The sequence below is a fragment of the Scomber scombrus genome, chromosome 1 (genome assembly GCF_963691925.1).
Source record: "Scomber scombrus chromosome 1, fScoSco1.1, whole genome shotgun sequence".
In the NCBI taxonomy this organism is placed as follows: Eukaryota; Metazoa; Chordata; class Actinopteri; order Scombriformes; family Scombridae; genus Scomber; species Scomber scombrus.
In genome coordinates this window covers 28,968,407-28,993,676 of record NC_084970.1, presented here as the reverse complement: position 1 = coordinate 28,993,676, position 25,270 = coordinate 28,968,407, and the positions used below count along the sequence as shown (strand labels likewise).

The following is a 25,270-nucleotide window of genomic DNA, read 5'->3' as shown; positions in this document are numbered from 1 at the left end:
TTGCACTCGTGCCTCTTCAGGCCTTCTTTCTGCAGGTGAAACTCATCATTCAGGTTTTTCATTAAAAAGTGTTGCATTCGTAGACATATACAATGTTTTATTTGTAGGCGTATTACAGCTCTTCACACCTTATCAAACAGTACAAACTGACATTCATTGGTAACACCAGGATGGTGTTGACACACTGTAAGCAATGTGCGTTTACTGGACTCACTTTTATGGCATCTAAATATCATTTTGATACAGTTCTTCTTCGTTAAAAATATCCTGAACAGGTGGCTGCAGTATTTTATGCAAACCTTTTGTTCTGATGCATTGCATGTTAAAAAGGCATGCAACTGTCTCAAAACAAGTTCAATAACCCAAAGCTGACTTGTTTTCCTTTGCCTTGTTGCTTATGTTACAAAGTAATGCCATAAACCACGTGGAAATACTGAAAACCATTATAATATTTGAAAGGGTATAAAAAGGTACTTGAGTATTTACAAAATTCAAGTTAATTTTGTACAAAGTAAAAGTGCATCAAATGTTTAAAGATCATCCTTCACGTTTTCCAGGATGAAAATATCAAAAGAAAAAGAGTGAACTCCAAGGAGCAGGATGCATGTTTAGAAGATTCTTCTCTGTAGCAAAAGATCAAGAAAAGTCTCTGAAAGTAAAACATCATGAATCTTCTTTGTACTCTGGTGACTTTAGTTTTCAGTTTTGTTTTGTCATAAATTATTATGCAAGTCAACTGAACGTGTTGCAGATAAAATCTTTTAAACATCGAATTCAATGTACAGTAAAATATCTTTACATTTGCGTAAGCTTTTGGGTGGCGAGTCACCCTTGAGGTTTTTCATGTATTTTAAAATTTATCATAAGAGTTAAATAAATACACATCAGGAAGAGACAAAAGAGTGATTGGCTAACGCATGCCTCAAAGGCGAATTGCAGCCTGAAATTCTTGGAACAGATCGATCAAAGCTCCCTCTAATCTTCTTTTCAAGCGGCCAGAAAAAGCACCAGAACTCCAGCCCATAGCCGAGAAATCGAGAGCTCCGAGATCTGTGAAGGGACGACATCAAGGGCAGTGGAATACATAGACAAAGAAGGCCCTAATGTCGTAACAGTGCAGGAATGCTAAGTGAATATGACAGTGCTGACTCTCGGGGGGGTCCGGGGGTCGTGGCGTGGGGCAGATCCAGTGCACTGAACAAGCCTTGCCTCAGCGATCAAGCGGAGCTGTCTACGCGGTGCCACTGTGGTCTTGGGGAACAGGGGGAGGCGGGTTGGTCCCTGAGTGTCGGGTCCCCTGTGGAAAAGGTGTCTGATCGGGGCCCTCAGCCTGCGTTACCGCTCCTCTGCCACTTTCCCGTTTGCCTCTTGCTCGTCCTCGTCTCTCCGCTTCTGTCTCCGGAAGAAGCCAAGCTGAAAAGAAGGGAAATTAAGACAACAAGTACAGATAAATAAATGATGACATTTGTGAGAATTTCAGAGCATTTACAACTTCAGAAAACAAACTTTTTGGTACTGAATTTAACAGATAAGAAACATCTTGATAAAATGGTTATCTTTTACCACTTTCAAATCATTACATTTTTCAATTGCACATTAATTAACTTGATTAAATTTGGTAGAGTAATCACTACACTGCAACAGCATATAAACTGTGTTCTTTATCTACTATTTTTGTCAATTTTCATTCATGTTATTATACTTTAATAGATTTGTCTTATGTAAAGCACTTTGAGCTTCCTCTGTGTTTAAAAGATGCAACACAATTAAACTTGCTTTGCTTTGCTTTAAGAGGAAAGATGACATGCCATTTACATATTTACACACACATACTTTCTGTTGTGCATGTGTACCTTAATGCATACCCACAGAAAAAGGGTTACTTTGGGATTTTTTTCTCTGCAGAGACTGTAAATCTTTAAATAAACAGTATAGGTCTATGTAGATTAGGGGTTTATATGTCTGTATGTGTGTGTAAATCCGTAGATATTTAGAAAATACACATCTGTATATTATATTTATTTTGATTCTTTTTTTTTGCCCATCTGTGGTAGCAGTGATGTAAATGGGAGAGTTTTGGAGGTAGTGTGGGAACAGGTTGGAAAAATGATCTACAGTTGTGTTTACACCATGATGTAATAAAGTCCTTTAATATAATGTTTTTGGAGTACATTCAAGTTAACTGTTCTGGCTTTCTATGTTACAAAATAAACCCCGGTCAGACTACATAAAATACTTTTTAACATGCATATTTTATCTTGTTACTTTGAGTTAATTTTGTTTGTAGGTCTCTTGTTGTACAGCTGAAGTGAATGAATGTTGATAATAAATGTTATTTTAGAAGCTTATTCATGAGTGATTCCTTTTTTGTCGCTGACTCTGAACCGGTTCATGACACAAAAAAGTAATTTCTAAGTGACACATGGCCAAAAGCTGAGTGAACGTGTGTGTGTGTGTGTGTGTGTGTGTGTGTGTGTGTGTGTGTGTGTGTGTGTGTGTGTGTGTGTGTGTGTGTGTGTGTGTGTGTGTCTGTGTCTGTGCGGGGTGTGTGTGTGTGAGGGGAGTGAGATTGTGTTTTACTCAATGGCTCCTGTGTTGACCATAAATGTGAGGCTGTCTTTATTACCTGTTTGACCTTTTACCTCAAAATGAGCCTCTATAGTCAGTATAATTACACCATTAGTACTCCAACTAGAACATGTCCACGTATAGGAAAGTCACATGGAGTAAATGTTTCATTTTTTGTCAGTTTTTCTCTGTACATTGTTTAGCCGAAATTCCCTTTTCAAGATATGTGGTGTAGTCATAAAATTGTAAAAACTGTTTTTATCAATATGAGCAGTTTTCAAGGCATTTGACAAATGTTAGAAAAATGTTTGACAAATGGATTTTCTGAAAATTGTGAAAGTCAGATTGGGGAGTTTTAATCTTTAATCTGTGTACAGGCATGATTTTATTCTCTACCAGAGGATGGCAGTGTAGCCCTACACTAAGGTACTGCTGTGCCTATACAGTTCATGTTTAAATGAGACCAATGAAAACTTAAAATAACTTCAAATGTAGCAGAGAGATGATTAGTAAGGTAAATGCTACTACCTACTCAACTCTACTACCTAAAGTCATCAGCACAGAGACACAGTCAATTGGTTGCAGGTCAAGAAGAACATAAAGTGGGTCTTCCTGTAATTACATATAATGATCCTGTTTTCTTTTTACCTAATGACTAATAATTGTGCACAGCATGGTGAACAGCATGACGACTTACCTTCCATAGAGCCAGACTGAGCAGGGCTAACAATAAGAGTCCTCCCAGCGTGCTACCAACAATAATCCAGGTCGGGATTCTGTAATCTCCCTCCTTCCTGATCTCCAATATAATCTGTTGAACAAGATGAGACGATATGAGTCCATAAAACCTAATTCATTTTTGAAATACGCACTGAATTCAGTTTAAAAGAGTTTTTTGTACCTTTGACAGTGTAATGTGTATAATAGATACATAAATTGAGTGTGCTATTGTATACTGTATAATAGTCTATAATGACTACAGACACTAAAGATAACACAACGGTGACATTCACAGGAAATAATTATGATGATTATACTGGATAAAAAAAGACGTTTGTTACAATAGTTATGCTCAGCACATGGACACTCATTTTGATTTTAATTTGTAATGAAACTCCAAGAGATAAGTAGAATAAAATTGTTAAATTAGTCTAAAAAAGGACTGAAAACGAATGATGAATCACTAATGGCAATGCAGGTATGCTGACATCCGGATCACATTAAATCCAAAATCCATTCCATTTTTTTACAATCACAAAATATTTAGATCTATATTTACTTACTTCATCTGAAAGCACCTGGTGTGCACTGATCAACAAAAACACAAAAAAGGACACTGTATGACTCTTTGTACTGGCCAATAGATGGCAGCAAAGATTAGTATATTACAGTAGACCATTACATGTTGTGCTGCTGGTCCTTTCGGTCCCTGAGCACCACACAGCACATGTGCTCCAATACCAACCATTAACTGTGAGACTCTGCAATGCTTCAGTTGTGCAATACTGTGCTAAACTGAATTAGAAACCACTGCTATTTTACCACAAAGTTGGAACTCTAGCAAAACATGTTCTTGTTTAACGTCTTACAAATAAAAATAGTAACATTAGATATATTTTTACTGTCTGAATAAACCCATTAGAATCAGTTCTGAAGACTGGGCTCCTTAAACAAAAAACTGTGTATTCACACATGGATAAGATACAAAAGGATCAGGCAGGGCCTAAATCTGATCAAATGATGATGCTCAGATTTGAGTCAGGTCAAACCCGGGGCAGAGGCAGTTTATAGCATCAGTTGTTGTTGACTCACATGTCTGACAGGCCTCTCTTCATGTAGAAACATGCGGCTGGAGGAGGGGAGCTCCACCGATGCACTGATTACCAGCTCCAGGATTTTAAACTTCAGCTGGACAGGAAATCACAACATGCTGTCATTTTTTGCAAGCATATCACACAGCTGAAATACTACAAAGATGTTGTTGCTACAGGGTCAAAGGAGAATAACAAAGAGATTGAATACATGTGCCTTGTTATACAACTGGGGAAATTTGCACTACATGCATATTTTGGATTTAATACTCACTGCGTGTAAGGTATCTATTCGTAGAGCTCCTCTGATTCTAACGGCAATATCTCTGTAGGAAGCCACATTGACAGTGCACTGGATTGGCAGAGTTAAGGTGTTGGATCGGTTCTGTGTGAAGACAATCAGGAAAAAAGTTACCTTAGAACGTGTTTTAAAAAATTGCTTTGGGAATAAGCTTCTTTCTTTGTACTTTACCAAGCGGGAGAAGCGTGACAGGTCCTCAGGTGATGCTCGGCTCTGTGCCACATGCTGCGGAGGTAAACAGCGTGTTCCGTCTCTCTGATGTGTGACATGATAGTAAAAGTATCTGTCAGTATGAACAGTCTGAGGTGTGTTGGAATTAAATCAAAAGCAAGCATTGATACTGTTCTGGATTTGAAATGTTTTGGGAAATACAAGAAGATAAATATCAATCTTGTGTCATTAAATAGTCGGGGTCACACTTTGGGCTGGGTGTGGGCTGTCCGCTAGGGCACCACCTGGGCCCCACACTATGGGGGCCACACGTGCCGTGCATTTCACGCTAGTAATGCACCCCACAATGGGCTGCTCTTGTGGGGCTCAATTTTCTACTTGAAGTGGCGCCACATGAGATCCGGAGGGGCTAACCTGCCTCTGTCCAAAGCTAAAAAAACAGGCCTACCAACACCTCTAAAGCTGTCCTATTTAGATGAGTTCAAGAATTACTATACTAGCTCTTTTACAAGCAGTAACACTAGCTTACACTACACTAACTAGCTCTTTAAGGTGAGCTCATGTGACTTCAGCTGACCAACAACAACTGTGGCCTCAAGTGAAATGAATTTAGCAGGGGTCTGTTTTATGGTTTACAGCTTGAAGAAAAATCTCCTATCATTCTTTCAAAACTTAGTTACTTACTCACTTTAAATCACTGACACTCACCTGGTCAATATGAAAGTCAGATATCTGCAGGAGCTGGTTCCCATTTTTTGTCATTTCTGGGATCTCAATGTTGAGCTGCAGATCCTTTACTGGAAAGTAGCCAAGGTTCTGGATCTGAGAGGCAGCAAGGAGTAACTTGTGTAAATTATTACCCAGCTGTGTTTTACTGTGCAGTAAATTAAAGTCACAGTGATGATACAGTTAGTTCTTACCTGAAAAGTGAAGTTGAAAGGAGGACCGATAATCCCCGGCTCCTCCAATGACAATTCCGATTTGATCTCATACCGAGTCGGATTTGAATCCCTTTTGAAGTAAAGAATAAAAAATGAAGAAGTAATAAGTTAGATGCAATTATCTTCCACTTGTCTTTGCTTTATCTTTGCTCATTTGTTGTGCAATGGAGTACATGATAACAAAACCCCATTTCAGTTACATTATCAGCAACTTATTTTCCCACAATTATCTTTTTTTAACATTTCCCAGATGGCATTAAATTACTTTGTTCCAGCTGCTTGCATGCCCAAGTTCACGGTTTCCAAAATCACCACAAGTGATACAGTACAGCAACTGCATGCATTGTTTGTTAAGCTATAACAAAAAGACATACCTCGTGAATAGAAGGTCCCCCTCATATCTCAGTGAGTAATAGATATCGTTGAAATTGTCAGTTGTGCTCACTTCCTCGCCATCACTGTGAACAGAACAAGACAAAAATATTCAAAGAATGAGAGGAAGTTCAAATAAGAAGGACAAGCCAGTTCAAATATTTCTCAATGAGGTTCAGGAGATGCCAAGAGGTTCATGTTCTTCTTTTTTTCCCAGGCAGAACTGGTGCTTGGTTGTTATTTCAGGGGTTTCTATGTTGCTTGTTAAGACTAACAAGGATAATAATGACAGTTAGGGACAGATCTCTTGACATGCAGTGAGAAAACCTATTTACAATAGATGTGAACACTTTTACAATACAGATAAAGGTTTAAACTTGTTTCCACACCTGCTGGCCTCCAAGATGATCCTGACGTGCTCTAAGAAGACAGTACGGCTGAACTCAAACTCCAGACGAAATGATACCTATAGGAAACAACAATAAAGTTTAGAAGATAATAACTCATTAATTGCATGGCTGTAAAATAATTTCATCTTTTACACACCAAATCTTTATTAAAGGGGAAAGATAAAACCAGCGTGTCTTCAAATATTACCTGTATATCACCACTAAATTTTTATGACATGAACACTGAGACATGGGTCGAGAGCTTCTTTTGACCCCATATGCTACTGTATACCCCCTTTCCAACAGTAAAGGTCCTGCATTATGGATTAAGGAGTAAAGCCTGCAATAACCTGCCATAAGTCCTGTGCTTTGACCCGGAGGCAAACTGCGGCACAGTTGCTACTGCTTAAAGAGAGCCAGGGAATTTCCCCTTATTTTAGGACAATGCCCTAAATACAAATCAACATGACTACACACACATGTTCACACACACACACACATGTTCACACGCACACACACACACACACACACACACACACACACACACACACACACACACACACACACACACACACACACACACACACACACACACACATCAGCAGGGAGGTGGAGGAGAAGAAAGGACAGAGAGGAACAGAGGAAGCAACCAGTGCTGTGAGAAAATGGAAGCAATTGAGCAATCCTAAACAAAAACAGAGGGAGAACCGAAGTCTACATGCAAAGGCAGGGAAGGAGAGGGGAGGAGAAGAAAAGAGAGGAGAGGAGGAGGGAGGAGAGGAGGGTTGATTGGCAGCAGAAAGCAAACTGAGCACAGCAGAGCAGAGCGTTGTTTACAGTCCTTCATGCCATAATGAAATCCTGACGGATTCCGTCTGGCCAACGAGGAATGCATTACAAGGTTTACTGTAGCTTCCCTCCTCCGTATAGACTGACTCATCCCTGATATAGCACAAACATAAACGATGACCTCTTTTCATGTTATGGTGTCCAAGCTATGAAAAATGACCCCTGTCCACTTTTGTGTTGGTTGTCCTAGAAAAGAAAGTTCATGTCTCTCTCTTTTTTTTTTTTTTTTACCAGCCTGTTTTCAAAAGAACTGGGTGACTCTAAATGATGTTCATTAGGAAGAAAGTTAAATGAAAACACACACAGAAAAATGCACAAACACACACACGCATGCAAGTGGTATGGGTTTGGAAGACATGATGGATCCGTGGCTAGAGGAATTTGTGTGCCAGCATAGTTGAACATGGAAATTTAGGCAGAGCATGAAGCTTTTCTTCCTCCTCTGGGTTGATGCCGTCTGCCCCCGTCCCTCAGCCACATTCACTGTCAATCTTCAGACAATTAATTGCAATAACTAGCCATCGTTATTTCTACATACATCCACAAGAACCCTAACCACATTTGTTACAATCAACTTGTAAACAAAGTATGTTTTTTTTGTGGTAGTCAAATTTATACTGTAGTATATGTTAGTTTTCCACAGGTCAAAAGAAACCGTAAAAAGTAAAAGCGAGAGTGATAACTGGCTACTTTAAAAAGCTTGCCCTGAGGTCCATATATCCCTTCAGCTAAAACAGCGGTTTGGGCTGGTTTGGCAGCAGCACCGGTGTACAATCAGCCTTGTTTAACCCCGTGCCACATATTTAAAAGGCTTTCGACCAGAGCAGATCAGCCTTGTGGCTCTGGACGCTGTTCAGACTGAATGAGTGGGTATGAATCACTCAGTGAGTTTTACAGGGTGACCAGAGTCCTCTTGGTTCAGTTGTTGGGGAGCATTACAGAGAAATGTGGTGATGTTGTCGTTGCCGAGGAGATGGCTGCTGTTTGTGATAATGACGTGGTCAGGACATTACATAGACTCTTTCAATCACCTTCGGTACTTTATTCCCACAGACTTTGTCAGCAGACTTTGTATCAGCACGGAAACCAGCGCAGACATTTGTTCAGACATCAATGGGATAAATGGCTTATTTATAATCTGCTTTCTGTTTAGTAAATCTTAATTGAACTACTTAATGTACCATCAGTTGCATCCCTATCAAAGTTAATTCAAACATCACCCTCTTAAAAATAAAACTAGAGACCTTTCTGTAAAATGCACGGGAAAGCACAGGCCCTCATAAATATCACTGACATTACAAGCCTGTGGAAAAGCTTAGAAACAGCAGAATTGAACGTGAGAATCAGTAACAGATGAGAAGAGAAACTTTCAGTATCTTTCACTCAGTCTCACCTGGTGCACTAGGCTAAAGGGGAGAGAAAATGTTCTTAATGGCCAAAGAAGAAGGCTCCTCTGGTCTATTTATCTTTTTACTTAGATGGATACTAAGAATGTAATTATAATCGAATGAGATTGAGGAAAAAAGGTGATACTTTACTGATTTTCATGTCTTAATAAGGGGCAGTTAATGTGTGTGAATATGCTTTAAAAACACTTTAAAATCATTTTCAGACAACAGTATTATGGTACAGCTTGCATTACAGAAAACTAAGTAGGAAAAATCCTCAGTGTGGAGGTTCAATCTTGACCTCAGGAACACACATCAGTGATAATGCATTCAAAGGTTCACTTACTGGCTTTACTAGCTTTTGACCATATCCTACAGCTGTCAACAGTTAATGGAAATTGTGCCTATCATTACCTCATAACATGTGGTTGTAAATGGTATATGGCCATGTAGCTGGTGATTTAAGTTTCATACTTAAAGTAGGTCATGTGATGAACCTAGGAAAGCTTTCACTGAGGAAGGCTATGGAGTATCTTGCTAATAAGTAAACATTAGGTTTTATCATATGAAAAACCAATTTAGAGGACTGTCAAGTAAGACATAAAGGAGATCAGCTAGCGATATTTTATGTTTCCTTTTGTTGCCAATAAATGAAATGCCATCAAAACACCAACAGTGAGTTAGTCAGTCTCCTCACTCAGCTCCAAGCCAATTTGTTCCTACTGAAGACATGAATCTATAAATACACACTTTCTTTAAAAAAGAAAAAAATAGGCTAAAACAGCTGAACATTGTAGTTTTTATTAAACATTACCGAAGAGTAAATAGTGCATTTGTTGGGAACTATTTTCAGCTGCAGATTTATTGCTCTAGTTAGTTTCTACAGCAGCAGGATGATTTAATGAAGGCCTTTGGCACAGAGGAATATGCTATATGTAGGCTTTGGCGAAACAGGACATTAACTTGTTAGTTGAATCAATTCATCTTTGTGGGGGATTTGTTGACAGTAAAAAAACAACAAAGTATCACCACTAAATCTTTAAATATCAGTTCTACACCAGTATTTTAAATATCTTATTTTACATAACAGGTGCATACAGATGTCAGCACTGTGTCAATATACAGCCTTCTTAATTGTTGGCCAATGAGAACATATCATCTTTCTGATTAAAAATCCATTCATTTCACACTTCCTTCTCTGACTGTATAATAACTTTGAGTCTACAGGTTTGAGATTATTCAAGAAAAACAATCTAAGTGGTCTGGAAAACTACAACACATCATACTGTGCTCTGTGTGGGCCAAACGCCATGACTGTAAATAATCTTAATCTATGATGTGTTGTTTTAACTTGATAAGACACTGAAAGCATTTTAAACTTCTGTCATAATGATATATTGAATCGTAAAGGTATTAAGGTTGCTTCCTATATGCATTAGTTATAGTTTGCAGCCTGAATACAGGACAACTTTTAGTAATGCCACTGAAAATCTTTATGTCAGACTATAGAATGAAGGGATCACACAAACCAGAACTAAACTGAGCTCCTCTGGTTGGCTTGTGGTTCTTCCATTAACCAGTGTGGTCTGTCATGGTCATCTAAAGCCTGCAGCATGTGTTTTGGGCCCCTGTGGTCTAATATGGTCCACGTCAATGTTTTTTCAAGCGCTGAGAAGCAGCACAATGCAGGCTGTGAGACTGAATACAGATTTTTTTATTTTAGTTAGAAGTGCAAGCAAAACTCAGATATGATTGATTTTTTTCATGGTCGGAAAGATAAACTTTAACATCTGCTTCCATTTAGTCGGATAAATACAGAAAAGATTATTATTGCCCAAAAACCATATGGTCTTTTTGGACTTTAAATTGTTGCAAAAGAAAATGCAACCTTCCAGGAACAAAATGTCAGATGAAATAAAAGAAAATGCTTCAGAGTCAGTGCAAAACCTTATGATCTGCCAGTCCATCCATTAATGTTTGGACATAAATACAAAAGCAAAACATATGTACTGAAGTCTAGATGTTTCCCTTTGTTGATTAGCTGATTAACTCCACAATCATATTTTAGGCTTGTAAATACATTTTCTCTTGTGAAATATCTCTGTGATCCACATTGTCACTTCTCACCTGAGATTTGGCCCTCATAAACGGAGTGCTGACATTGCAGATCTTCTCATTTCTCAGTTTGTCTTCAATGTAACACTCTATCTTGATGTCCGAGTTGTCCTGGTCAAGAAGAAGAGCAACAATTTGGATTTTTATTACAGCTAATGCAGCTTTTAACTCAGTCTGCTGGTCCAATTAAGACTCCTTAAATTTAAGTATTGTACATAAAATGTTCTCACAAAATTTGAAAAAAAATCTGTCCTCACGAGTCTCACAATTCTCTCATACCTTGACAATGAGGCTAGAGAAGCGTAGATTGGGTGAGTAGGTGATATTGAGCCAAGTGTTATAGGCATTTTCTCCTTTGTTCTCCAATCGGACGTCCACCACCATCCTTCTCCTGTTTCCCTCTAAAACCCGCAGAGATCCCTCCATCTCTCCTTCGTCTACATTGCGGCAGAAAGCACTTCGAGACTGTACAGACTGCGCACAAAACTGACTAGGAGGCAGGGAGGGAGGAAGAGAAAACAAAGGGAGATCATAAATAAAAAGAGGAGCTAAGTGGTTACTTGGGGTTTAAATGTTTTCTGTGTATTCTCTTGTGTGTGCTATGTGTTGTGATAAGTATGTGTGTACCTACTTTCGAGTCATCAGGTCAGTCATACTTTGCAGTGCTAGTTCAGGTATACAACGGTCATCCTCATCGCAGCCGTTCCAAAAGGGCAGCTAGTGCAAGAGATAAGATTTATGAGTGAAAGAAACTACCCAGACCTTCCATTCCATATTGTATTTATTGCATTGTAGGCGCATTTCAATAACTTTAGAGTGAGAATGACACGATAAGCCGTCAGTCGACTCTCACCTCAGTTCTTACGACAGTTGGCCAGCTATCATCTAGAACTGGTCCCTGATTTGGATCCTGCAGCCCAACTTGTGCAGCAAACACTATGGGCCTCGCATAGTCTGTAGTCTCCTAATATAAAACATTAAACACAAAGATCAGTCTGTATTTACTCTATTGTAGCACTTTAACTATGACCCTTAAGTTGTTTTTATGCTTTCAAACTGTATATATATAAGTACATACAACAGAAACGCTCCGAAGACACGATTATAAGATTCTCATCTCAGTCTTTGTTGGTTTTGAACAATGTGAATGATCGACAGCAATGCTGATGTGTTGAGACTGAGGTAGCTGATTTAAGTATTTTCCGCTGGAATTCATCATCTTAACATTGGACACTTTTTGTTTATTACACAAAAATATTCAGTGATTCTGCCAGAATTATATTCTTATCAGATTAGAAAAACAACTAAAACACTTCACATGACACTAAAGGTTTCCAGAGAGTCTAATGAGAATTCCTCGGCATTTCCGTCCTAGCTGTACTATAGGCCTAACACAAACCTTAACAGAATGATGCTTTAGTTTGTATTTTTTCTGCACTGTACTCTGCACTATTGGTATGATTTTGATTTTATTTGCATTGTTTTCTTTTGTATTGTACATTTGTATGTTTATTGTCTTATGTGTGCTGGTGTTGATGGGTCTAACTCCAAGAAAAATTTCCCCCATGGAGACAATAAAGTATCTATTGATCTATCTATCTTTGAGCCATGCTACCATTTTAATGATATTCAAAACTCTGGAATGCATTACATTAATAAATAAAATTAAAAGCAAGCTCTTGTTAAGGTTTGGCTGTGTATGTCACATTTTTTTTGGAATAAATGAGCCTCACCATGACGTGGAAGTAGATGTGGTCGCAGGTTTGTTCTCCAGGAAGAATGGTCAGGTTTTGAGACTGCAGCTTGCTCGGGTTGTCCATTATGGCCCGAGGATTGAAACGTCGCTCCACAATGGAGACATTGTATTTGATCCCTGAGAAGAGTTAATAAATTACATTCCTATGTGAAACCATAAAAGATCTTGTTGGGTTAAGATGTTTGTAAGACAGATGGGTTTCTATTCTTATACTCATTTTAGTGCAAACTAATTGACAAATGGCAGCGGCGACCTATGGTAAATGACATCACTGTAGCTGTGCAATGCAATATTCTCTTGACTTTTAACATATGACAAATGTGTGACCAACATATACAAGTATCCAAACCCTCTGGCTTCACAACTCAGTCATTTCCAAGCCACATTGTTTGAGAAGCTTTCCATTTACTGCCTCGTGTTTTCATGGCATGAGGAAAAATGTAATGAGACCGAACATGTGCATACAGTTTTGGGGTCAACTAGAGAATTCAAGAAGAGCGACAGTAATCATAATGCCGTATTCAAAAAGATTTGGGTAGATAATGGACACCAAAGAGGAAGTTGTTTTCCATTTTTCACCAATTACAGTTATCAATCAAAAATGCAGTTTTTTTTCCTTTTTGGATAAGATAAACTGTTCATTTGTAGTTACTAGATAACTCTACATTCAATGGAAGTTCCTACTTTCACGGTTTCTTACTTTAAGAGCTGTTGGGCTACACAGCATCATTTGTCATCCTTTTTTACACTTAAATACATATGAAAGATATCCAGCGAGCAAAAAGGGGCATCATTTGGTTGAATCATTTTGTTTAAATACCATTCTAAAATGCTCTAAACAGACATTTGCATAAATACCTATAACTTGACTCAGAAAAAATCTGAAAAAATAGATCCCTTTTATACAGCAGACCACAGTGAGCTCACAAACACTAGTACATCTGCCACGCATTACTGGCCAGACACGACAATGAAAGGAAAATGAAATAAACATGTTCCACTCTATGCAACCATGGAAGACAAGATAAGTCCCTCTGTTCCTCCTCAACCCTGTTTTGGCACGTCCAATAGATTTGATAAAGATGTCAGAGGGTCAAGAGGTTAACTAAGAACATGCTCCCCTGCACCTCTGCTTCCTCACCCCCTATACAAAGTAAAACTGGACCCCGCCATCATGTCTCTTAAAACAAATTGTGAGGGGAGAAACTGTGTGCATGTGTGCAGGTGGGCTGCTATCGGTGGCACAAAACCCTTCTGCAGGATTGAGTCGTCTATGAGCTGTCAACACCAACAATTACACAGAAACTATTATCTTTTGGAAAGTGAACAAAACAGAGATAAACTTGTAGATACATCCCAGCCAGCGTTCACATAATAAAATGAACATTTGATAGCACCGGAGTGGCTCAGATATACCAGTTTTGGAGGCAGCAAGATTAGCTTTGGCAGAGAAACAGCAGTGAGATCAGAATCTCTTAATGCTAGTAAAGAAACGTTTTGCTTTGGCGCCACTCTGAATGGATGGAGCCATCACAGCTTTTACGGGAAGCCGCATGCTGAAATGTTGGTTTGAGCCAGGGCATGAAGGATATACATTCAAACGGCTGAATGCCTTTTCTAGCTAAAAAAACAGCCATGTTTCTTCCTACCATGTACCAAAGTCCAAACAAAAGCTGAACTATATTGCAGCTGCAAGTCCAAAATGCATCTTAGCTATCAGTAATAATGGCCTGTTGAAGGTTTGACAATAGAACAGTTGGCAGTGTGAGCATCTTTTTGTCGGAAGCTTTTATTTAATCCCAGATGAAAAGACTGAATTATGTCTGGATATTTAGTGTCTTGTTCTATTTATAGATTTTAAAATGTGTGCAATAAGTAAAAGGGTCTGCTTTCCAATAGATGAAATGGGGTTTTATTAATCTTGGAAAGATGCCTCACATCAGCCACAGACAAGAGGAAACTTTTTCTGAGATGCTTCCACAACAGTGGATTATTTTCACTGGCTTACCAATTTCCTGTGTGGGAGGAATGGCTGTCCTGGCAGTGATGTTGAAACATACAATGGCTGACATACAGGTCACGTCTTTGCCACCTCTCTGACAGTCCTTCACAAAGATGTTGATCTTACTGGGCTCAAACCGGACAGTGGTATATATCCGGATAACACTCTGTGACCTGTGTGGGCATAAATGTGTTAAAGATGGATCCAACTCACAACCCTCAAGACTTAATATTTCTAAAAAAATCTGATGCTTTCTCTATGTAACTTTCATTTCACACTGTGATTTTACAACCTTAAAGTGAGCTTACAGCACACAATAGGTTTATACTACGAAAAAGGTTTACAAAAAACTTCATTTCTTTTTTCCAATCGGTGTCCATGGAAAGGATGGCAAAATAAAAAGACAACTATGTCTGAAGATTATCCGGAATAGGAAATTAAATTAAGTTTTTATTAAACTTTATTGCCGTTGCAAAAGAGCAATGATATGCAATTTACCATCAGATAATGCAACAGTAGCAAATGCCTATGTCACGAATCCTCTGTTACTCCAGCCTGCCTGTTGTGTGAATGGATTTTTGTTTATTTTCTGCCTTTTATGTGGGTGAGTTGTGCTGTTCGTTCCCTCTCTCCCTCTCTCCTGCTCTCCACAAACCTGCTGTGCATCCTGAGACAACACCTGCCTGTAATCAAGTAATCCCTCTAGCTCCATAAGAAACCAGCACAGACTACAAGTCCGTGCCAGATTGTTGTACTACTCATGGTAGAAAAGTACCTACTCAAGCTTTGAATCTCCTCTTAGGTGAGAGATTATGAAAGGTTTTCCAATCTTCCAGTTTGCACCGTCTAACTCTTTTTTTCCCCCATTCAAGTATTCTGAGACCATCGCCACACATGTGTCCAGAGTTCCCCTCACCTAAGCCCCTCTAGCCTGCCATTTTACTTTGGTGATATAAAAACAGTTTTGCTCCCTACCAACTGCTTTCCTCCTGTCTGCATCTGGGTTGAGATGATAATAGTGACAGCCTACAGATATAACTAGATAAATACTGTAAGAATAGACTAAATAGTGTATATATATATATATATATATATAATAGAATGAGTCATATATAATATGTACAATATAGACAAAAGCAATAATGTGGTGTACAATGTAAAAAGACATTGTACATGTCTTGAATATTGTCTGTGTTCAAGTTAAATATATAACTTAATTGGTTAAAATTTCTGCCTCCTCAAAACTTTCAGGTGATTTGTGAATATCTAGGGTGAGAAGTTAACAGCTTTTTTTTATTGTAAGCAGGAGCTCTGCATTAAAGAGGTATTACTATCAAGCTGCTTTATACTTTATAATGTTAAAGGAGAACTAATCACAGTAGCGATAAGAGGGAATTACTTATAGTAACTTATAAAATGCATGCATACAGTACAGCAGCCCAGAGCTGAGCCTGTGTGGTTAGAGAAATAGTTTACAATGTGAAATACTAACCAAAGGAGAACAGCGGCACCAAGGGAACCTACTGCCAGATCCACTAAACCATCATCATTCATGTCCATCACGCCATGGATACTACGGCCAAAGTACTGCAGGCCAGGGGCCAAGTCTGCTGCTGCTATCCTCTGAAACAGAGACAGACGAACAAATGTAAGAGCAAGCTGAAGGTAAATGCAGACTACAACAAATTTTGAAATGTTACATTATTAGAGCTGTCATTAATGCAATTAACACACATTGTTAAAACAATCTTTGGCAATACAATACTGGCATTGAGAACCATATTTTTAAATTTACAACCAAGATATTCACCTAGAAAATTTCCTAACATTTACTAAAATATACTGGAGGTCTTTCAGTGGTGAGCTCATCTCACTATTCTTACTACTACACTATTTCTATTTATACAACTGGCAACTATTTTATGGTTTATAGCTTAAGATTGATTAATGCAGCTGTTGCTCTCTGTTAATGGATAAAATGGGTGGAATAAAACTTGAAACTGGCTCAGTAAAGGTAATTCAGCTCTACGAAAATTCTGTCAGTGTTCTTGGTTGTTAAAGTTTTATTTTGTCTACATGGTAATGGAGTTCAACATGCAGACTATAATTCTGTGCTCCGCAATGGTATGCCGAATTGCCTGTGGGAAATATCTAAGACTTGAGCTCAGGGAAAGAAATTTCACAATATTGCATGCTGCAGGCATATCAAACCCTGGCGACAAATATGGCAGTAAAGCAGAGATGCTTCTTTGTGATGAATACCTATGTCAATCAAGGCTCAAGCCTCTGTAAGTTGATTTTTTGTTTAACATACTGACATGAACTGAAACAGACGCCTAAATGGATAGTGAAAAATGTTTTTTAAAAACTTAGCAAGTCTTTGAAAAATAGTTAGCATTAATGTTATAGTAAGTACATTTTGACATGGTCCTTTAACTGTACCTTTTGCATTGAGCCTACCTGTTTGTATTTGCGCAGTATTCTGTTCTGCTGACTGAAGAAAACATATATGGCTCCTTTGTGATCGTCTTCCAGCGGCGCTCCCACCACCAAGTCATTGAAGCCGTCACCATTTAAATCCGGGACGGGAGCGAGGGATGAACCAAAGCGAGCGTTCTGGCCGCCGTTATGGATCTCCAACGCGCCCTCAAGAATAAAACGATTCTGAAAGAAACAGGAAAACTGTTAGTCACTGTAAAGCCTGTGTCGTCTTAGTCATGAATTTATCCTTTATTAACTTTTGGGAATGTCTTATTAATGTATGTTTATGACCAATTTAATGCAAATATGATGGGACACATAGCCAAAATATATACTGAGTGTTTGTTTTTCCCTTTGGTTCCTACTTCATAAATATCTGAATACAATCCCTCCATAGGGGATAGTCGAAATGTTTTGACACAAGAATTTGGGATTGTATACTTTGGTAGTGATGTTGATGAATGCATATTAGGTTGACTGGGGAGTCCCAGTGCAGGAGATTTGGCTGCTCATCCCAAAAAACTGAGCAGCAACAAACAGCCAGTGAACAAAAACATTATAAGGCCACAACATGAGATAGAAAAAAACTTTCATGTATTTCCTGAACTAGATTCTCCTCCTAGACCCCCTCACTGTACGTCTGTATATGAGTGACATGAGAACTATAAATTAAATGTTACAACCTGGATGCTGTTTTTTTGGCTTATGTACAGTGCATATATGTTAGCATGACATTGTACTCATACAATTGCTCTGCTTTTCAATGGGGTTAAGGAAATACAGTAGGATCCTTGAATATGTTCTTTCAACAGATTTTCAACAAAACTTCAACCACAAATTCTGTTGTGATTCATTTAAACAATCTGAAAAATGTATTTTTTTAACTCGTCACGTGATCCAGCATGGTCATTTCCCATGTCCCATAGTATTAAAAAAAACAACAACAATATAGCAATATTTAGTAGAAACTTGTAAAGTTGAGTGCCAAGTGTAATGCTCCATTGTATCAACATATCAAAACAATGTCATCTTTTGGCCAAACTTAACTCATGCTTTTAAAAAATGTCCTTTTAACTTTTAACCTCTGTCACATCAGGTGACTGCAACAAAACAGACAATACATTTTTTTTTTTTTACCATCTTCCGCCCATCTTCCATTTACCTCTGCCAGACTAACCATCAGACTCCACATAAGTGTTTTTTCTGAAGTGTCCCTTTAGGGGTTAAAGATTACAGATAACGACAATATATGGAAAATCCCATGCAGCATGCAAACACCATCTTACTTCACATGAAATGTGACACGCACATGCATAGGCAAGATACAGAAAGCCTTTACAGTATGCACATGTTGTTCCTACAGTATAAATACAATCACAAACACAACACAAGCTGTCAAGAACAGAAGTTCTATTGGAAACAGACACATAAGTCAAAAAGGACAATTTATAAAATACAGTAGCACATATCCGTTGGTCAAAGAAAGCCCTGTGTCCTATCTGCAGTAGTAGGCTGATCTGTGCCTTCTGGCACAGCTCAGTTTTTCAGTCAAAGGGCTGATTTGTTCTTCAAATGATCTGCCATCCATATATTTAGACATCTTTTAACGAGATCAAGGAAGATATTGTTCTCTAAGCCCTCCATCCAGGTCTGCTTGTTGTTTCAATTATCTCAAAACCATCTTCAGTCAGCTACTCATGCTGTAATTTATCCAGCGAAAAAGTAACAAACAAGTCTTTTTTTAATCTTTCTTTCGGTCAAACAAAAGATAATGTTAGGATCAGGCACTGTGTTTTCTACATAACCCTTTAATTCTGCCTGTTTGAACTCAAATATCCGTAAGTATCTGTCAACAAAAAAGCAAGGAATGCTACCTCGTGATCATAAAAGAACTAAAGAATGCAGTATAGCTTTACTATATTTATTTGAAGTTCTATTATTAGCAAGTGTCAGATGGAAAATGTTGATGTCTTTGAAAGCAACTAACTGACTGGAAACATTTTCAATGAAGGCATTCTGACAAATTGGAGCCAAATACCTGAGTCGATCAGCAGTCATGCATATCATTGCTCCACTTGGCATTTCAGTCCATAATATAATTTAGAGTCAGCAGACGAAACATGAGATCACCTGTTTTTTCAGTTGAATAAATGCGAAGGCAGTTGATTTAGGAAGGTAGTTTTTACTTCTCGGCTACCTGATGTGTGCATATGTGACAAAGAGGGAGATTGATGGAGAAATGGGGAAAAATATATTCAGTGGTGTTTAAATTTGAAACATATGGTTTGTGCAGAGGCCATGAAGGGTCACAGCCAGCCTGCAGAGTCTCAGGAGAAAGTTTAAAGAGCAACGTCTATATGTGTTCGACACTGAATGGAATTTTATTTTTGACTAGCTGCCAGATTTTAGCTAAGTTTATTTAGATTTGGAGTTTTTGGAGCAGTTTTTTTTACGTTTTAGTCTAAGTCGACAGTTCGAAGGAAAAATAGTATCAGCGTGTGTCATTGATTAGATTTACATATCCTATACTTACAATCATTTTCATCATTTGTTTTGTCTGCATCTCAGGTATACCATACATTTTTGATAAGGAAAAGCATCCTAACATAGTGATACAAATAAATGAGATACAGGAAAATTGATGAACTTGATGGGAATGTCATTAGTTTTGCAGGTCATTAATCATCATAGCATTAAACTAGTTGCGAATTTGACTTGGTGATGGCTTTAGGTGAAACATCAGGAGCTCATCAAAGTTTTTAAAATTCATACTGTTAGTAACATAAATCCATATGAAGCTTGGGCAAAAGTTCAACAAACGTAAAAGACCTCTTCCTTGCGTTCTGTCTTTATTCCTCTGTGGGGTTTTTTCCTCCTATTTCTCACACTGTCAAAATACCTTCATTCACATTTCCATCACCATACCTGATATTGCTGCAAATCTGCCATTCTGTCTTCCAAACCTACTACTACATAACCCACCTCCTCCTCATTCCCAATATTACCTCAGTAATATCCAAGGAGACTCGATCAAAGATGTCCATAACCTGCTGGCTTCACTCCACCACTATCAGTGTCTAGACTAGACTCCTGTCCTTTTTCCTATCTTCAAAAAATGCTTTATGAGAGGCTTCACATTAATGGAGTCTAACTGCCAAAAATGAGTCACTAATATCAATAACTATTTTTATACCAAAGTCAGTAGTATTCATACCCTGGGAACCATGTATTCTGTACCAACTTTAATAGAAACCTATTCAGTAGATGTTGAGTTATTTCAATCTCGACTGACCTTTGGACTGACCAACTGGCCAACATTGCTAATCCCTGGGCCATGCCACTTGCATGTCTAAAAAATCATAGTACCACATATGAACAGTGCCAATGGAAGTGCATTTTTGCAGTTTTTTGGTGGTCAACTTAGCAAAGTCACATTGTGGATTTATAGTATTCACTATAACCACAGTGACACATTTTTCAAACTATTTTCCAGAACGATATCCCCGTGCAGCATCTACAGCAACCTAAATCAACCACATGATAAACATTAATCACTCTGCACATTTGGCGCTGTTGCCCTAGTGATGACATTCACAGACTGATTTCTTTCTACTTGTTTTTGACTGGCAAGCATGGCCTACCACCTGTGATGTGGTTTGGGACACACTAGATATTTAAATACCTTTCTACGTGCCTGATCAATGGCTTCAAAACAGCTGAAGACATTTATTATTCCAATGAGCAAGACAGACCTGGAACAGTGGGATATTTCCTTCTATTAAAGAAAGTTCTCGCCTCCAAATGACTTGCTGGAAAAGGGTTTAGAACGGGTAGAATACTTTCCTGTTGAGTTCATGCTACACATCACATAAAGTCTGCACGCTGGCATGGCAAAGTTTTGATCTTCACATTTGATCTGGACAAGTTCATGTATCAAAAGTCTGCCTGCTGCATGTCAGAGTGTTAACTGTGGAGCTGGAATGCAACAGAGTCTGCTTCTGTGTATATTACAGAACACTTCTGCTGAGGTGTTTCAGAAATTACTGGGAATGTCTGGAGTTTAAACAGGTGTTCAGCCAGTTCGCTAAAATAAAGATTTGCCTGGACCAAGGTTGATTAATACCTTTACAATATGTGGCCTGCCTTTGTGTATTTGTTAAAGGTTGTAGAGTTTATACCCACCAGCTCTGTCACTCTGTAGATGTAGACCTTTCCCTTCTCCAAGCCTCCATTGAAGAACATGGGCGCTGCCACCAAAAGGTTATCAGTCACACCGTCTCCATCAATATCCAGAGGTGCAATCTCACTGCCATAGTAGGAGCCAATCTAAAAAAAGATGTATGTGCATGTCATAAACAGATTTTCAACATTTATTAATCTTAATCCCTAACATTTAACATTTTGACGAGTGCAATTTTGAGTGCATTTATTTCATGAATTTAAATCCCACAACAAATGCTACTTTGTCACTTGATACTCCTGATTTCTTCCCCACTGTCTGTTAAATCACATGTTGTTTGGGTTTGATGATTTACTGTTGTGCTTGAGTGGCGTCTGAACTTGAATATTGTAAACAAATGTGGGCTTGTACTGTTTAAATGCAAGTGGTCAGAGGTCTGATACGGTAGTAGATGCTTAGACTGTGGCAGCTTTACAAAGTGAGGCTGCATCAGAGACTGGATGAAACATCATCTATTGGTTTTCAGATTAGAAACATGTGCCTATAAAAGCGCTTTTCTTATGAGTTGAGAGATCAAGAAAGGTTTCTGCAAAAAAACATCTGCTGCTCTGGATGAGCTGTTGCTGACAAGGTACAATGTAAGCTGCTGCAGGATCACTTCAGGCTTGCAGCCTGTGAAGAGTTGCCAGCCATGAATGTAGAGGTCATTAACACACAACGCCACATCCTCTTGAAATGATGATCGCTTATAAATTTAGACTCAGATTGTGATATTAAAGCCTAACAGATGATTTGACGTGCAGTTTACTGTCCTAATGTTGGAGTTATATAACACCCCCCATAATAATTTATATCACTAAATCAAACATAAACAGTAATCGAGATTACACACATTGAATCAGTCTTTCTGTCAGATCACACTGTGTGTGTGCACTGTGTCATGTTTATGTCATTTGGGCTGTAGCAGTGGAATAGTCATTTTATTGAGCTTACATTTCAAAACGTAAAATCCTTTTCCACTGAAAAATACTGCATGTCATGAAAATTTTTCCAACCATTTTGTCTTATTTTATATGTTCATGAATTGGAATAATTCTCAGACTTCTGGTAGAGAGGCTGAAGTGCATGGCCGCATAAATAATCCCTCCCAATCGAACTTAGTCCCCAATAATTTAAATACAAGTAACCTATAAACTTTATCTTAAGTAATAATGGAAGGGGAAAAATACAAGAACAGCAAGGAAAAGCATTCTGGGAGAGAGCGGAGAAGAGTGATGAAATAGCGACTGAGGGGGCCATGGCTGAGGACATGGAGAGTTTAATGTACAGCTAGAAGTGGGGTTATGGAAGGCAGCATCGTCACCATCTGTGCAGACATAAGAGCAATGGCCATAGAGATGAAGTCTGAAGTGGGCAATTTCCAAGACCGAATCAGCTGACATAAGAGAGGAAATTCAACAGAAGTTGGGCAAGATGGTAACTGATCTTGAAAGTACAACTGATGGAGTAGATGAGGCTAAGGGGCAAAGATCCAATACCGAAGAGTGGACTGAAGACTTCAAAGAGGCACTTAGTCAGACTCATGTCACCAGACATTGAAGATCTCTGCCTACTGAAGTCCATGAGTGAAGCATTTAGAGACTTACCTATGAGTCTAGCCACTACAAGCCAGGGAGAGGTCTACAGATGAAGCTAACAGACCTGGAAACACGCTGGAGGTATAACAACATGCATTTTTATTGCATCCCAGAGGGAACTAAGGAAAACAACATCCATCAATTTATCAACAATGTTATCAGAGGAACTCCTCGCTGGTGCCACAAAGTGCTCAGCCCAAAACCACCTAGTAAGTTGCAACCCAGGTCAGTGGTCCTATACTTAAGAGTTTACCAAGAGTTTAAAACTAAAGAGCTGGGGTTGCACTCTGCATGGAAGAAGTAAAGGATTTACTACAGTGACAGGAGAATCTACTTCGATCTACTTTGCAGAAATGCTAGCAAAACGGAAGACGGGAGCACGGATTAGAAAAATTCTTCGGGGATAAGGAATACGATTTCAAACACCACCACCAGCCAAACTATGAGTTTTTCTCAACAGTAGGACAATAACCCACAGTAACACAGCAGTTGGTTTCCACCCAACATAAAAACAATTTGTATCCTATGCAGCAAGTCAAGTTTATACAAGAACTTCCTGTTTTTTCACTTATCACTTTAACAGGCACAGACTCAAAGATGCAGGATAAGGGTCAAAGATACCACTCAGCTGTTTATTTAACTCTGCATCTAGACAATATGAAGAGAACATGCTATGGCAACTCAATACAAGTATCTTGAATGATAGTACATTCAAGGAATGTGTGCCAAAATATCATATGGGTAACAACAGCAATGGAGAAGTATCGCCAAGTGTTTTGTGGGATGCTGCAAAGATCGTAAGGAAGCTCATAGCCTTCACATCACATAGAAAAAAGGGAAGATATATAAAGCTGTCTGATTTACAAGAAAATCTGAAAGTTTTAGAGATGGAACACATTGAAAGGAAGGAACTCTATGTATTAGATCAAATAAAAAATGTCAAAAAGGAAATAAACTATATGAGAAAGGATTAGAGAAAAAAGTCACATTCGCTAAGCAGAGATATTATGGCTCAAGGGCTCTGAAGCTTCTGGCATGAAGTTTAAGGAAGAAACAGGCAGAGAGCACCATATATGAAATTTGGCACCGTAAAACTAAAAAAAGGCATGCCATAAGATAGAGGATATCCAACACATTTTTGAAAATGAAAACAGAGACATACAGGATATAAGGAACCAAATACAACTAGCCCTCAGGAAATAAATACATATCTAGAATCACTAGATTTACCCTCCATAGGCAAAGAACAGAAAAAAAACCTTAATGGCAGAGATTACCAAGGAGGAAATAGCGCAACATAGACTATAAGTGGTATGCTTCAATATTGGCTAAAAGATTAGAATATATACTGTAATACTAGGACTAGTGAATCCAGATCAAACAGGCTCTGTACGTGACACAAGATAATATTAGACTGGTGTCATTGATCATGTGTTTAAGGGGAATAATACAGCCATAGTGGGGGAATAATAGAGCCATAGTAATTAGTTTGAGAGTGGAAAAGGAATTTGATTTGGTTTGTTGGGAGTATCTGTAAAAACAAAGAATTGGAATAAAACTCGTGCCCTAAAAGTTAATTATACAGGAAATAGTGGGTACCAAAATATCAGAGGAGATTAATCTGAACATTTGGCTGAAAGCATACTGGCACGGTTGTAACGGTCTGGTTTTTATGCACGTTATGTAAGATGATGAAAAGGGTAAGTGTTGAATTTATGTTTAGCTGCTTACTCGTAGTAGATTTTACTTTTCAGTTTCTGAATGATATAGGTCTGGTACCCTGTGGTAGTTATATGAAAAGGAGAAAAAAAACTGTGGCAGGCTACAATGCAAGAGGCTAATGGGCTGAAAGCGACACATAGACTGTGCAAGTTTAAATGAGATTGTCTTGCTTTTTCCAGAAGCAAAAACCATCAGAACAACCTGCTAAATGCAGCTAAATTCATAGCATAAATAATTAGGGCTATTAATTTATCTGTTTTTCATCAGCGGTAATATGAGTACTATTATATAATAATGTCTTATGATATATTCCTTGTTGTATTGCTGCATTCTTTCAAAGCTGAGATGAGGCCTGCGTCAGTGCGTAACAAGCATATCTAATAAACTTTTTCACAAGTCAGTAAATTGCTGGTTGCTACCTGCTGGCCTTTGAGTGAGTGAAGGATGGTGAGGTTGCCCGAGTTCTTCAGGGTGAAGATGATGACTTTCCCAGTGTGGTTAAAGCGTGGAGCTCCTGCTACAAGTAGACGGCCGTTTCTGGCTGACACCACTGACGTCACGGTATAACCTGTTCATATAAAAACATA

The 25,270-nt window shown here is 38.5% G+C and overlaps 1 protein-coding gene across 1 annotated transcript in view; it reads right to left on the bottom strand.

Moving 5' to 3' along the window:
• Positions 1-112: 112 nt before the first annotated feature.
• The window catches only part of itga11a (integrin, alpha 11a), a 52,523-nt gene continuing 27,365 nt past the window's right edge, over positions 113-25,270 (bottom strand). The window contains exons 12-30 of the mRNA XM_062425119.1: positions 25,103-25,251; positions 21,327-21,470; positions 17,124-17,327; positions 16,156-16,286; positions 14,670-14,836; positions 12,639-12,778; positions 11,759-11,869; positions 11,537-11,622; positions 11,185-11,395; positions 10,918-11,016; positions 6,554-6,630; positions 6,167-6,250; positions 5,772-5,862; positions 5,556-5,673; positions 4,852-4,931; positions 4,654-4,764; positions 4,381-4,476; positions 3,266-3,379; positions 113-1,413 (exon numbers count right to left, since the gene is read on the bottom strand). Coding sequence (XP_062281103.1) covers positions 1,336-1,413; positions 3,266-3,379; positions 4,381-4,476; positions 4,654-4,764; positions 4,852-4,931; positions 5,556-5,673; positions 5,772-5,862; positions 6,167-6,250; positions 6,554-6,630; positions 10,918-11,016; positions 11,185-11,395; positions 11,537-11,622; positions 11,759-11,869; positions 12,639-12,778; positions 14,670-14,836; positions 16,156-16,286; positions 17,124-17,327; positions 21,327-21,470; positions 25,103-25,251 — 2,291 coding nt within the window. The 3' untranslated portion in view covers positions 113-1,335. The remainder of the gene's footprint in view (positions 1,414-3,265; positions 3,380-4,380; positions 4,477-4,653; positions 4,765-4,851; positions 4,932-5,555; positions 5,674-5,771; positions 5,863-6,166; positions 6,251-6,553; positions 6,631-10,917; positions 11,017-11,184; positions 11,396-11,536; positions 11,623-11,758; positions 11,870-12,638; positions 12,779-14,669; positions 14,837-16,155; positions 16,287-17,123; positions 17,328-21,326; positions 21,471-25,102; positions 25,252-25,270) is intronic.